This window comes from Chelonia mydas, chromosome 20 (genome assembly GCF_015237465.2).
Source record: "Chelonia mydas isolate rCheMyd1 chromosome 20, rCheMyd1.pri.v2, whole genome shotgun sequence".
Taxonomy (NCBI): domain Eukaryota; kingdom Metazoa; phylum Chordata; order Testudines; family Cheloniidae; genus Chelonia; species Chelonia mydas.
The window spans coordinates 6,301,982-6,316,200 of NC_051260.2; the positions used below are offsets into that span (position 1 = coordinate 6,301,982).

The window sequence follows — 14,219 nt, forward strand, 5'->3', positions numbered from 1 at the left end:
TCCCTGGCACTTCTAGCTCCCACAGTTTCCTGGGTTCCCAGCACCGGGATAGTCTGAGAGCAGACTGCCCGGACCCAAGGCTTTCAATAGAGCTCGGCTGAGAATAGGAATTCTGTTTCACAAAGAGTTTTGAAGTTTGGGGAGAGGGATTCCCACAAATAGGAACAAAACCAAAATTTGAAATCTCAAAATTCTCTGCAAAACGGAATCATTCCAACCCTCTCACGTAAAAATGGTATAGAGCAGGCCCAACACTCTCTATTGTACCTTGGAACCCCCTTTTCATGGTTATCTAGCTACCTAATCTAGTATTCAGACTTTCTTTGAGGTTCTCAGTGGCAAGAAAGAAGAACAGAAGGGGGAGACTGTGGGAGCAGGGATGTCATCCCCATCCTCCTAATGTTCTCCTCCTCCGTAAAACACCTCTCTTCCCTGGGGCCGAAACATCTCTTCACTCTGACATGAGCAATGCCCAGGGAGTAAATGGAGTCTAATCAAGATCGGTTGAACTGGGGCTGGAGAGTTCTGGTCACATACGTTGTCAAAGTAGGTCCGGATCTGTTGGGTGAGGTCTCTGAAGGAAGAACCTATGTCCTTCTCTTTCAGCTCCTTCAGGACTTTGGCCACTGCTTTCATGCTCTCGCCAATGACTTCAGAACTGAAAGGGTCACTTAAGGCCCTGATCAGTATGACCATAAGAAACTTCTTGTGCTTTTTCACCTGGACAAACATACGACATTAAAGAACACTTATCACTGATCACACTTCTAATACGTTTTCTTTAGCAGTTATGAAGCTGTGGGAATTTCATCTCCCCCTCCCACCCCCCGGAGACCTATAGCTATATTTCAGACCAGGTTCGAGCTACAATGAGCCAAACTTGGGGCCATAATACACCTCTGTCATCCTATTATTAGATTCCTAGTTACTTAGATTCCAAGGCCAAAAGGAACCCTTGTGATTATCCAGTCTGACCTCCTGCATAACATTGAACTTCCCCGAAATAGACTCTGTTGGAACTAGAGTGTATCTTTTAGAAAAACGTTCAATCTTGATTTTAAAATTGCTAGTGACAGAGAATCCACTACAACCCTTGGTAAATTGTTCCAATGGTTAATTAAAATTACCATTAAAAATCAATGCCTTATTACCAGTCTGAATTAGTCTAGCTTCATTTTCCCCCATTGAATCTTCTTATCCCTTTGTTTGCTAATGGGAAGAACCCATTCTCAAAATGTGTTCCCCATGTGAGTAGTTCTAGACTGTCCTCAAGTCACTCCTTAACCTTCTCTTTGTAAAGCTAAATAGATTGAGCTCCTTGAGTCTATCACTAGAGGTATCTTTTCCAATCCTTTGAGAATTCTTGGGACTCTTCTCTGAATCCTCTCTAATTTATCAGCATCCTTCTTGAATTGTGGACACCTGATCTGGACACAGCATTCCAGCAGTGCTCACATGAGTGTCATATTCAGAGGGAAAAGAACTTCTTTACTCTTAGTCAAGATTCCTCTCTTTATGCCTCTAAGGATCATTTCAGCCCTTTTGGCCACAACTTCGCATTGGGACACCTTATGTTCAACTGATTCTCTGCCATGACTCAAGTGGTTTTCAGCATCATTGCTTCTTGGGATAGAGTCTCTCATCCTGTAAGTATGGCCTGCATTTTTTGTTCCTAGATGGAGACATTTACACATGGTCATATTAAAGTGCACAGATTGTTTGCTTATGCCCAGCTTAGCAAAGGATCTAGCTTGCTCTGTATTGACTGCAAAGAGGTTACTCGGGTATGTGAGAGAGCAGAATTTGGCCTAGTGCATTGTGTGCAGCCTCTGTAAACTCCGAACAACTATTTCCCTTGGTTTCTCTAGTTATGCTGCATTCTAGTCAGTATTCTCTCTTACCTTCTCAGGCGCCCCATAGACTAAATTTCCCAGGCCTCTTACAGCCATCTGCCGGACAATGCTGTTCCTATCATGGGACTTTTCTTCCAAGATGTGTAAGACTGGCTTAAGGAACTTCTTCTCCCTGAGCATGGGATCACTCATTAGCTGAAAGAAAATCAACCTGTCCATTAGCCCCAATAGGATCCTTAAGATTGGGAATAGAATTTGAGCAGACATGTCATACACTAAAAACAACAAGGAGTCCTCCTACAGCCCCAGTCTTGAGGATACAGACAAATATGGCTACCCCTCTGATACTTGGCACATAATACACTGTAACTTTAGTATTCCACACAAATGAGAAAGGTCTACAAAACATGGAGCTTTCCTTTTGGGCACTAGAATAGGGATCCACTCACCTCTTGAGAGCCTCTTAGCGGCTGGGTATGGTATCACAGTCCTTTTCTCACCCCTGGTGCACCCTGCCAGCCGTCCTCAGTGAGTCTTCTGTGGCTCAGGCCTCTGGCTGAGTCCCAAAGTCCAAATGAACCCCTTCTGGGGTAGTCAAGAACAGTCCCATTGCCCTCACTAGGGTCTCCAGCCCCAACTCTGGGTCCTTTACATTCTGCCCTTTGTTCAAGCTCTGCATTAGCATTGTCCCCTCCATGGCGCTTATGCCACTGTTGGTGGTAGGGGAACCTGGGCCTGCCCCTAACTCTGGGTTCCAAACCATGGATCCTCTAAACAGGAGCTAGGCACTGCTTGATTTCAGTTCATTGTCGCTTCTTCCTACCGGCCACTTTTAGCTTCACCCTCACCTCAGGGTTAAAGTTCTTCGGGACTCTCTTCCTGAAAACCCAGCTTAAGTAAAGGCTGCCAGAATCAAACTCTGGCTGTCCCCTGAATTTCTGTGGCCAGACAGCAGCGCCCTTTCTTGCCCCTCCAGTTCCTGCCAGGAACTGACCTGCTAAAGCCCTTCAGCTCCTTTTAGCCGAGCCTGATGAGCTCGGATTGGCTGCTTTCATGAGGCCTCTCTAGACAGACCCAGATTGGGGGCTCTTTTCCTGGGGCAGGGTGTAGTAGGACCACGGGGCCTCTTGTAAGGAGCCTTAAAGCCCAGGTACAGCCCATCACAGGCACAGAGAGGTTGTTTTTCTTAGAACCAGATAAGCCCCGAAGATAGTTGCTTAGCATAAGTGGGAAATATGATGCAGATGTTGGAGGAAGACTGTGGAAAGGGAGGATGCTCCAGCAGGTATCCCCACACTAGCCTAGGACTTAGGAGACCCAGGTTCCATTTCCTGCTCCCTCAAAGACTTCCTGTGTGACCTTGGGCAAGTCACTTAGCCCTTCTGTGCATCAGTTCCCTGCCTGTAAAATAGGAAACATAGTGCTTCCCTACCTCGCAGGAGTGTGGTGGGGATACAGACATTAAAGAGTTTGGAGGTCCTCAGATACTAGAGTAATGAGAACCTAAGATAGACATTAATGTAGTTGTAGGTTGCTTGGTTGGTAGTCTTAGGACACTCGGTTCATTCAGAAGATGTGCTGAGCTAAACCAAAATCAGGAGCTGTTGGTTAGGATCAGCACTAGGACTTGGCAGAAGAGGTCCACTCATCCAAACTCTGTCCGTATCTCTCTCAGCCAGCACCTGTGGTTGTGTAGCTAGTATAGGCAATGACGGCAATAAAAACCACAGAGAGAGAAGGACTCAGAAAGGTATCGTGAAGTTCCTGGTGAGGTTTCCATATAAAGGAGGACCTATTCTACTGTCTAAAATGACAATTACTCCGATGAACTGAACTGTACAACTCCCGAAAGAAAGGCAGACAAGAGTCTAATGGTGAAACTGCTCTTCAGAGCCCTGTGTCTTACCTGGGCAAGGAAAGCTGTGCTGGTGACTCGGTGGTTTTCTGAGGGGGAATTCACCCAGGGGAGGAGGCTCTGTATGATCTCAGGTGTTATGAGTCCAGATCTTAGCAGAAGACTGGAAGACAAAAGAAACCGCTCATGGGCTAGATTGCACACTTCAAAAACTCAGCTGCTCTGAGCATACAGCTCTGATATCTAGGAGTGGGAGCTGTGTGTTTCCACCCAGGACACCCCCGCACCCCCCGCCCACAAAGCTATAAACGGGAGGTTCCCTCTCAGCCACTCTATTGGCTACTCATTCCCAAGGATAAAATGATGCCTCCTAGATCTCTTACCTCACCAGCAGACACACTCCCTCATGGTGAGTCTTGGGGTTTTCCACAAGAGTCCAAGTCCTCTGCTTCCTGAGCGCTCTCACCAGTCTCTCATTCCCACCCTTGAAAAGCACAGATTCTAATGCTTTGATAGAAAGCCTGGGGAAAGAGAGGCACAGAACTGCAGCAATCAGGAGGAAGGTGCAGCTTGAACAGAGAGTCAGGAAGCCCCGGTTACTTCTCAGGTCTGCTGTTCAATCGGCAGTTCATCCATTGGCAATGTCCTGGACACCAGTGTCCCTGGAAGGACTTGATGCTGGGAGGTAAGTTTCAGTTTCATACATCTCATAGGACTAGTTTTGCTAGGGACAAAATTTTGCAGTCCTTTTTCTCTTTCTGCAAGGAGTATGGGCACTAGCAGAGTACAGTGGTATGGAAAAGATACATGATCAGGACCCAGAAACAGGGGGCATAGAGTGTGGTGATCACTAATGGACATTTTGGGCTCATATCTCCAGATATGAGGTGACAGAGTGCTGAGGGTTTGCACTTGAGTCAGCACTCTGGTCACTATTCGTACTACTTCGGTTCCTCACAGAAGGCCTAATTGGATAGAGGTGTACCCGATTACGAGGTCAGATTGGGGCTAGTGAGTCAAGGAACCAATCATTCCATTAACAGGGAAACTGTATAAAAGCACATGGGCAGGAGCCCTTTGAGGGGAACAGACAGAGAAAGAAACTTGGGTGACCAGATGTCCTGATATTTGGGGCTTTATCTTATACAGGTGCCTATTCCCTCCCCCCCCGACCTCCACCCCCGTCCTGATTTTTCACACTTGCTGTCTGGTCATCCTAAGAGAAACAGAAAGACAAAAAGCTAGGAGAGCCTGACAAAGTGAGGTCTCTGAGTGGAAACACCTTACCCCCCACCTGACTTTTGGAGAAGAGTTTAGAAAGTTGAGATACAATATAAAGGTGTTATGTATTGGTAGGGGGATTAAATAGACTATACGTTGGTGTTTACAAGCAAAAAAGTCTCAACGCGGTCTGTGTTTGTGGAAGATGTGGGGGTGCAACACCCCTCTCTGTCACAGCTGGGGGCTCCTCAGGGATTTCCCTGTTATCTATGCAAATGGAGAGCCTGTTGGAGAAGCCGGTGTAGAGGTTTAGGCAGTCCAGGTGATGGAGGGAACACTGAAATGGGTGATGAAGCAGCAAAGAGAAGTGTAGAACAGGGGTTCTCAACCTTTCTGTTTCTAAGCCTCCCCCCACCCTCAACATGCTAGAAATACTCCATGGCCCAGTTCCAGGCCTCTGCCCCGCCAGGCATCAGAGTTTGGGGCTCCTGGCTCCAGATTTTAACCCCACAGGGTGCAGGGGCTTGGGGCTTTAGTGCAGGTGCTGGGCTCAAGGCTTCAGCTTTCTGCCCTGAGCCCCAGCTAGTCTAAAGCCAACCCTGCTTGGCAGACCCCCTCAAACCGGCCCGGTTGAGAACTGCTGGTGTAGAACAGTGGTCTCCAAACGTTTTGGCTCACGCACCCCCAGGGTGACCTGCCGCAGACGCGCCACCGATGGAAGACCTGCCGCAGGCGGGCCGCCAGAGGGGAGCACCAGCCGTGGACGTGCAGAGCTGCTGCCGAAGGAAAAAAACTGGCGGAGTGCCATCCGGCGGCGCTACTGCTGCCACGCACCCCCCGGGATCATCCCGCGCACCCTAGTTTGGAGATCACTGGTGTAGAAGACCCGACAGACCTTCCAACAATCCCAGCAGGCAGAAAAACAGCCTTTCCTTGCCTGGTAGGTTTAACAGCAAAAGAGTCGGCAGGAATTTATACGGGAGCAAGCCCAGGTCTGGCAACAACTCCTCCAAAGTTTGGTGAGTCCCGTGACAGGAAATGGAAACCAGGCGCAGGAGATCAGACTGTAAAATGGGACCTGCGAACAACCCCGATGTGTTTTTGGTTACTCTTCAAGGAAGAGCAGTGAGACCTCCTAGGGACAGAACAATGTGGGCCCTTCAACTGACACCCTATTTAACCGGGGAAGCACATATAGGGCTTTTAGTGATGAGCAGGCAAGAGATTATGACATGATTAAGGCAGCCATGCTGGACGAGGTGGGGCCTGTCCACGGAAAAGTACTGCCAGAAATGTAGAGTTGAAAGATGGATTGAGGGATTATGCCTCTGTGCATTTGGAGAGAAATTAAAAGATTGGGCCACTCATTGGTAAGGCCAGATACTCAGACTGTGGGGGAGATCATGGACTGCATGGTTCTGGAAGTTTCTTCAGAGTCTCCCTGAGCATACCCGAGTATGGGTTCTGTGGTGCCAGCCAGTTCATCTGGACCCCACAGTTAAAGTGAGAGGAATTTGCAGAGGCGGACATTCCCAGAGTGAGTCAGTGGTTTAAGGGACTAGATTTGAGAAGGACCAGAGTGCCTACAGCTGGGAAGGGCAGCAAGAAGAAGAGGGAGGAGCCTCAAGGAACTGTAGTGGGAGCTTGGCCTACGGTGTGCTTCCGACATGGACCTGAAGGACATCTAAAAAGAGACTGTCCGAAAATGGACTGTGGGTTTGCCCAGTTTTGTGGTTGGGACAAGACTCCCAGGCAGGGAAGAAAAAAGAAAGCACCTACCATATCAGTCTGGGTAGGGAGGAGCCACCAAAGGGACTAATGGACACAGCTTCATCCTGTTTGCTAATCAGGCAGGAGTTAGTGAAACCCCACTGGATACTTCCCAGAGGTAGGATCAAAACTGAATACCAGGTCCATGGGGACAATAAATTCTGCCCAATGGCAGAGGTGACTCTGAAAATTAAGGGGAAGTTTAGGCAGAAACATGTAGGGGTAGTGGATGGATTGCCCCACTGCCTTCTACTGGGCATGGACTGGAATCCCTTTCTAACAGGGACACCAAGGCAGGTATGGAGGCCCAGGAGGGCGGAAATAAAACCTGAAGGGCCAGGTAAAGAGGAAATATATGTAAAGGGGCTGGAGGAACCTAGACACGAAAGTATAGACAAGAGGGAGGAGAAAGAAAACAAAGGTCAAGCGTAAAGGTGACTTAAGATCATCCATTGGGGTCAAACAGTCATCAGAGCCCTTACCACCAGGATCTCAGGAGCAGGCATCCCTAGAACACTTTGGAGGGACTCAGAGCAGTCTGTGTCCATGGAAGAGGCCGGGGCACAGCCTACCACCCCGTCACATATAGGTACCTAAAATGGGCCTGCACATGGGCCAACAGCATGAGCAGAATATATACTCGTGTCTGCAGCGCCAGCAATCACATAGCTAGGTACCCATCCATCTGAACAAATTCAAGTTTTGTGGACAAAACTGAGGCACCCATCTTGAAAACCTGACCCACTGTGGCCACTACATAAGATCAGCCTTACTGGGTCAGTCCAATGGTCCATCTAGTCCAGTACACTGTCTTCCAACAGTGGTCAATGCCAGCTTCTTCAGCAGGAATGAACAGAACAGGGCAATCATGAAATGATCCAATCCCTGTTGTCCAGTCTCAGTTTCTGGCGGTCAGAGGCCTAGGGACACCCAGAGCTTGGGGTTGCATCCCTGACCATCTTGCCTAATAGCCATTGATGGACCTGTTCTCCATGAACTTATCTCATTCTTTTTTTTTTTTTAAACCCAGTTATACTTTTGGCCTTCACAACACCCCTTGGCAATGAGTTCCACAGGTTGACCGTGTGTTGTGTGAAGTAGTACTTCCTTATGTTTATTTGATACCTGCTGCCCATCCGTGAACAGAGCTGAGATCCTGGTTTCCTAGGAAAATTCAGAGACATTAGAAAACCATGAAGTCTGTAATTTGAGCACCTTGTTGGCATGGAATAAAGAAACACAACAAGAAGAGAAACTAATAATGTTGTGAGATTGGTGGGAAATGTACATGAATGTGCTACCAGAGCTGAAGTCAACTGAGGACTCAGGAATCTTAGTGTTAACTGGCGAGGGGCACAGAGTGGGTGCCGAGGGGCCTGGTACGTACATTCTAGCTCACTAAAAGATTGCCCCATGAGTCTCAAATAAAAGCCCATGTCACCAATATCATTGTGAAACGCATGTACAGATGCTGTGTCAAGAGTCATGGATATGCATTGAAAATTACATTCTTAGGATCTGTGTCTCGGGACTAGTCACCAGGAAAGGTGACAAAATGGTTTTCTTTCAGGCAAGAAATGTTTATCCATCTCTTTGTTTACATGTACATTAAGCATGTAGGGTTCACATTCAGTTGAGAAGGACTGTGAGAACTTCAAAGAAAGAAAAGTAGCAGGAAGTAGACAGGGGGTGGGGACCCAATTTTGGGGTATACATCAAAGGTTTGCTCTAGTCTATTTGGGGGACATCTTTCACTTAGGAAGTAGATGGACCGCGAGTTTGCTTCATGAAAGAGGGGTCGCGATCAGGCTTGGTTGAGAACTTTGGGTGAGAAACATCTTTAGACAGGAGGTTAACCTGTTGGTTAAGTTTAGTTTCTAGGAGCAGGATATGATTTCATTTGAAATGTAACCATTTTTTGCTTGCATTCTTACTCACGATCACTGGAATCTCTGTTCTTTGAGAATCTCGGTTCTTGTTTTCACTAGAAATATATCTAAGTGCTGTGTGTTTTGCAGTACAGAGTATAAGTATCTAGTATAGAGTCTAAAGTAGAAGTAATAAACTGGTGTGTACTGTTCCATTGGGAACAGCAGGCCTGATAATTCTGTGGGAGTTCAGTGGATAAAGGTCTGGACACTATACGGAATGGTCAGAAGACTCGGGGGTTGGTGTGTGCCTGTCATTAACCTGTACAAAGAGACTGAGGTCTGAGGAGGCCTGGGTGGCAGTGTTTGTTTTGCCAGAGCCTGGTAGTTTCAGGGAACTGACCCACAGCAGGCACAGACAAGACTTCCTCACTCGAAGGGCATGTGATGGTAAGGTGCCTCGTAACCCTGGGAACTCCTGGGGAGCGTCACACAACTCTACTGGAATTCTCTTTGTTTCTCTCCCTTCCTTCTAATTACCGGCAAGGGTTGCCCTCAGTAAGTTGTAGCCCTCTTCTGCAATTGGCTCGGGCTGCTTCTCATTGGCAAAGGCAGCTTTTGTCCGAGGGTTTGGCTGACCTGCTGCAGGAGAACAGGAAACAACTCTGGGAGCAGTTCCTGCACAGCTTTGCTCGACTGCAGGGCTGACACCACCTCAAAGATGGCACATGTTGCCTGAAAGGAGAGCATGGTAAAAAAGGAGATCTCTTCCCAACACCATCACACCCTCTCTCCCAGTCTGATATCTGCTGTACTAAATTCTCCCTTCTGCCAGTAACTTGAATGACAGCGAGCAACTTGCTTAACTCGTGGCTCACTTTCCCACATCTGTACAAATGTGTATGACCTCCCAAGGCATGCTGTGAGTCCAAAGGAAGATTTGCAAAGCACTGTGAGAAACCTACTCCAAAGACTTTCTAATGGCCAGATAGTATTAAGGAAATCAGTAACGTAGCTAAAACTGCCGTATTTGTTCCACAGACAGCAGAGCCGGACTCAGGGAAACAGTCCATCAGAGGAGAAGTGCCCACACACCAATATTATACCACACTTCCCGCTTTCCATCAGCGGGATTGTCACAGGGCACAGGAAAGCCTGAAAGACGTGTCTGTCATCTAACTTACTGAGAGAGGTTCAGCAGCTGCCAAATGCCTGTCAGTTTCTGTCTCTGAGGTGATGCTGCCTTCTGTTCTTGTTGGAGTCTTTATCTTGTCTATTAGGGCTTGTAGGACTTGAGTGGCAAGCAAGGGGTCTCCCCCCAGAGATCTCCACAGCTCAGCGGTGTCACTGCAGTTTAACAGAAGTTACAGGTGAGCCCTGGACACTTTTGTGGCTCACACTGAATGCGTCACTATTTTAGTAAAGACCAAATGTTCTCCTTGCCTATGATGAGAGAGTTAGGAGTCCTGTCCTCCTTTAACGCTCCTCGTGTTTAAATATGGAGTTTCCAGTTACAGAACTAAGTTAAGTGACCTAGTCTTCCTGCAGCCTAACCATTAATACTAGACTTCAGAAGGACAGGACACAGAGCGCCAACCTCACTTCCTGTTTGCTCCACTTCCCAGTCAATATGGAATCATGAGCATGTGGCTCCCAAAGATCTAGGGTTTGGAAGGCAAGTGGATGAAAGAAAAGCCAGATTCCTACTAGATGGACATACAACTATGAGAACAAATATTCATGGCCATCCTAGGTCCCCTTCACAAATGGTGTCCCTACCCTCTGTTTGCCAGAAGCTGGGACTGGGCAACAGGGGATGGATCACTTGACAATGACCTGTTGTGTTCATTTCCTCTGGGGCGTGTGGCACTGGTCACGGTCGCAAGACAGACTACTGGGCTAGATGGCCTTTTGGTCTGACCCAGTATGGCCGTTCTTATGATCTTAGATTCCAGCACTGATCACTGATAACTCAGTTAGGGATCTTGAAATGAAATGATGGATCTGCTTCCAGTCCACTTTTAAGTACCAAGGGTGGCAACTCTGCTCTAGCGGCCACACCCTCACTGATGCCAAGCAGAGGTCTGATGATAATATTGGCCCTAGTCTTTGCAATCAGCCAGGGATTTGCACTTGAAGCTGTCATGCTACCAGGAAACCAACAGCCACTGCTCATTTCCAGAGTGAGCTCAATTCAGGCGTCTAGAGAGGTAGATGTTTCCAACAATACACTCCAGTTATACCAGTAAAGATAGGTCTTTAGGATGTCAAAGCAGCTATTAATGAATGGAAACAGGATGACACTTAATTTCTCTCCGCACCCCACCTTAACATGTTCTTGGACCTTCCTGCAGAAAGAGCCAGGCTATTAACCCTTAGGAATGATCCCAAACTGTCTGCTGCTTAAATGAAGCCCTACATCTCCTAGTAAAGCTGTGGGATCCATGTTTTACCAAGATGAATGCAATAGGTAGCGGTATATACCTGTCCATCGGCAGACCTTTGCTGAGGAGGCTGGAGATCACTGCCTCTTGGTGATGGTGAGCTAGAACGGACACTGCCTCCACCAGGAACTGCCTCAAGCTGCCCTCCTGGATAGTAGGCATGTGGCGATATAGTATAGCCAGGATATCTGGCACCTGGAAGGAACAAAACCAGAAAGAAATGTCCCTTTTTCTTTCTCTCCATTCAGTCTACAGAATCAAAACCTTTATTTAGCCATTTGCTGCTTTTTTAGAAATGCCTCACTTCAAGAAGCAAATGTTCAAATACGTCTGCGTAACTTGAAGCCACACAAATTGCCCACACACGGCTGTAAAAATTAACACTGACACACACATAGACATACCAGGTAATTTAATGTGGTGGTGCCCAGCTATGCATTACATAAACCAGTTCACATGCACAAAAGGTGGCTTTGCTTGCCCAGATTTTGCAGGTGTGATTTAAGCAGCCAAATCTGACCATTTGCCTCGAAGAATGCAGAGCTCATCAACAACCACAAGCACAAAATATGCAAGTGCTTTAAAGACAGTGTGTAAATGCCTGGGACTGTGAACAGGGGACTACCTCTCATATTCATTCCTAGCCCTTCACATCTTCAAAACACTGTGCAAACATGGCAGTTCTGCTGCGAGGGTTCCCTGTCCTGAGGCCTTTCACCAGCCTTGTTAGAAGATTTGTGGAGAGCTCCTTTCATCTAGCCCTAATGCACTGGGCTCCAGAATAAGGCATATAAATAGTGGATCCCAAAGACACTAGAGTTTTCTCCCTCCCTCCTTCTCTTCTTAAAGGGTAGGTCTACACAGCAAAAAAATCCCACAGCACTGAGTTTCAGAGCTCAGGTCAACCTGGGCCTGTGGGGCTTGCACGATGGGGCTAAAAGTGGAGCTGTTCCTGCTCGGGCTGGAGCCCAGGCTCAGAAACCTGGCAAGAGGCTGGCAATAGCCCAGTGCTCTTTTTAATCCATGTAGCCCTTAGCCATAGGCCTCCTAATACCTGGAGGCCTCCAAGTGCCAGTCATTCTGTCTTCTTGTATTTTCCCCAGAGTCTGTTTTCTCAAGCCTTTCTTGGCTGAATACTGTGGCAACAAGCTAGACCAATAAATAACCAACCATCTTCCTTTTCCCTTGGATTATCTCGGTCTACTGCTATTGATTCTGCCATTGCCTATCTTAGGGTAGGAACAGAGATGGAATCGACTCTATGTCCGAGGGGGAGAAACAGCAAGATTTTTCTTCCTTACACATGAGGGCAAAGATCAAAAAGCCTAGAGTTTAGGCAGAAAAGCTCTCCAGTTCCCAGTTTTACCTGGTCCAGCATGGCATCTCCACACTCCATCAGGATGATCTTCATCCACAGTCCAGCTGCCGTGGCACAGGTGGGGCTAGCAGACAGCAGACTACCCAATGTGGCCGCAATAAAGTCTGTGGCCTGTTCGGAGGGAAAGTACTCACTAACAACCTGGGAACAAATCAAAAACAGGAGAGACCGCAATGATGTTTGGCTCCAGCACTTTTAAAAATGGAAAAAAAGATACATGCATCAGCAAATGGTGAATTAGCCTCCTGTCTAGCTCGCCATTTGGGATTACAATTCTCTCTCTAGTCTATAGACTACATTTTTGTCTTCTACACTAATGATATCAGGTTAGAGGCAAAGACTCTGTTGCACAGTTAGCACAACATTGTACTGGATATGCAGGAGGTAAGTTTCCCGTTTGTAGTCTCTTACATACACTGCATCTTTTTACAGCAAATAGAAGTCAGTCAAGAGAGGCGTGCACACAAATATCGGCGAAGGCAAACCCACAAGGTGACAGAATGAATCCTGGGTGGTTTCTCAGCTTGATGTTCCACTAACACAGTTTTTCTCCTGGATGGCTGGATGGCAGGGCCGGCTCCAGGCACCCGCCGAGGAAGCTCGTGCTTGGGGCGGCAGATTGCAAGGGGCGGTGTTCCGGCCAATCTTAGGGCGGCATGGGGGCTCTTTTATTTCATTATTTTTTGTGCTTCACCGCTCCGGATCAGTGAAAAAGCAAGAGCCGGCCCTGCTGGATAGGTACATGTGTGTGCATCCGCGTGCGCATTGTCATGGGCGTGCAACATTCTGTGGAATCTAGTTTTTACATGGCATTCAGAGCACACATCTATGAAAAGCATCTTGCTGGTTACTAGCAACCAATGCCCCACTCCCACAGCTCTCTCCGAGTACGGAAAGGCATCATGAAAGAGCAAATGTCAAATGAACTGTGGCCGGTCACTCGCACATCCGCACAAGCTTTTTGAGTCAGTTACCCTGGCCATTTTGGAAGATGCCTGAAACAGAGCCTCGGGGTCTGGAGCTGTTAGTGCTTCACGGAGACATCTCAACTCCTCCTCTGCTGAGCCCAGGTTTATGGACTGGCCTGGAGTGGAGAAAAGGAGAAAAAGTACTGTAACGATTAAGGAAACTGAACCCCTACTGCATGGTTCTTCATACGGGAGGATCCATGTGCTATGTTGTCATCAGCATAGTGTAAAATCTTGGCCCCACTGAAGTCAATGGCAAAACTCCTGTTGACTGGAATGGAGTCGGGATTACACCCTAAAATGTCTGAACGTTAACAGTAGTGGTATGTTATTGTGAATGATCCAGGACTGAACAAGCGCTGTGTTCAGCTTGGAGCAGCTTTCTGTGTGTGTCTGGTTTCAGTAGTCTCTCTGCTCTCACTATTTACATCTAAGCTCCTATTCAAGTACAACTCATGCAGGTAGATCAGAGGTTCCAGTTTAGAGGTGAATCCCTCCACCAAACTCTCCTTGTAAAAGAGACGGGGATAGACAAAAAACTTTGGCAAGAAACCCAGGCTCATCAGTCACTTCTAAACAATGCTGGGATTACTATGTCGTACATTCAAAGGTTGGAGTCCCTTATTCTGTTTCTGAATCACCAACACTGTTTTTAGGACTGATTAAGAATAATTGGAAATAGGGTGACCAGGGGTCCCGATTTTATAGGGACAGTCCCCATTTTGGGGTCTTTTTCTTATATAGACTCCTCTTCCCCCCCACCCCCTGTCCCGAGGTTTCACATTTGCTGTCTGGTCACCCTCATTGGAAATGGCCTTAAACGATAACCAAGCTCTATCCCTTAACATCTAACCATTAGGTG

At 47.4% G+C, this 14,219-nt stretch overlaps 1 protein-coding gene across 1 annotated transcript in view; it reads right to left on the minus strand.

Moving 5' to 3' along the window:
- LOC102936642 (maestro heat-like repeat-containing protein family member 2B) overlaps positions 1-14,219 on the minus strand; it is a 36,191-nt gene that overhangs the window by 11,339 nt on the left and 10,633 nt on the right. Inside the window, exons 10-16 of the mRNA XM_037883873.2 lie at positions 13,364-13,473; positions 12,378-12,530; positions 11,052-11,206; positions 4,092-4,229; positions 3,760-3,871; positions 1,902-2,048; positions 538-720 (exon numbers count right to left, since the gene is read on the minus strand). Coding sequence (XP_037739801.1) covers positions 538-720; positions 1,902-2,048; positions 3,760-3,871; positions 4,092-4,229; positions 11,052-11,206; positions 12,378-12,530; positions 13,364-13,473 — 998 coding nt within the window. The remainder of the gene's footprint in view (positions 1-537; positions 721-1,901; positions 2,049-3,759; positions 3,872-4,091; positions 4,230-11,051; positions 11,207-12,377; positions 12,531-13,363; positions 13,474-14,219) is intronic.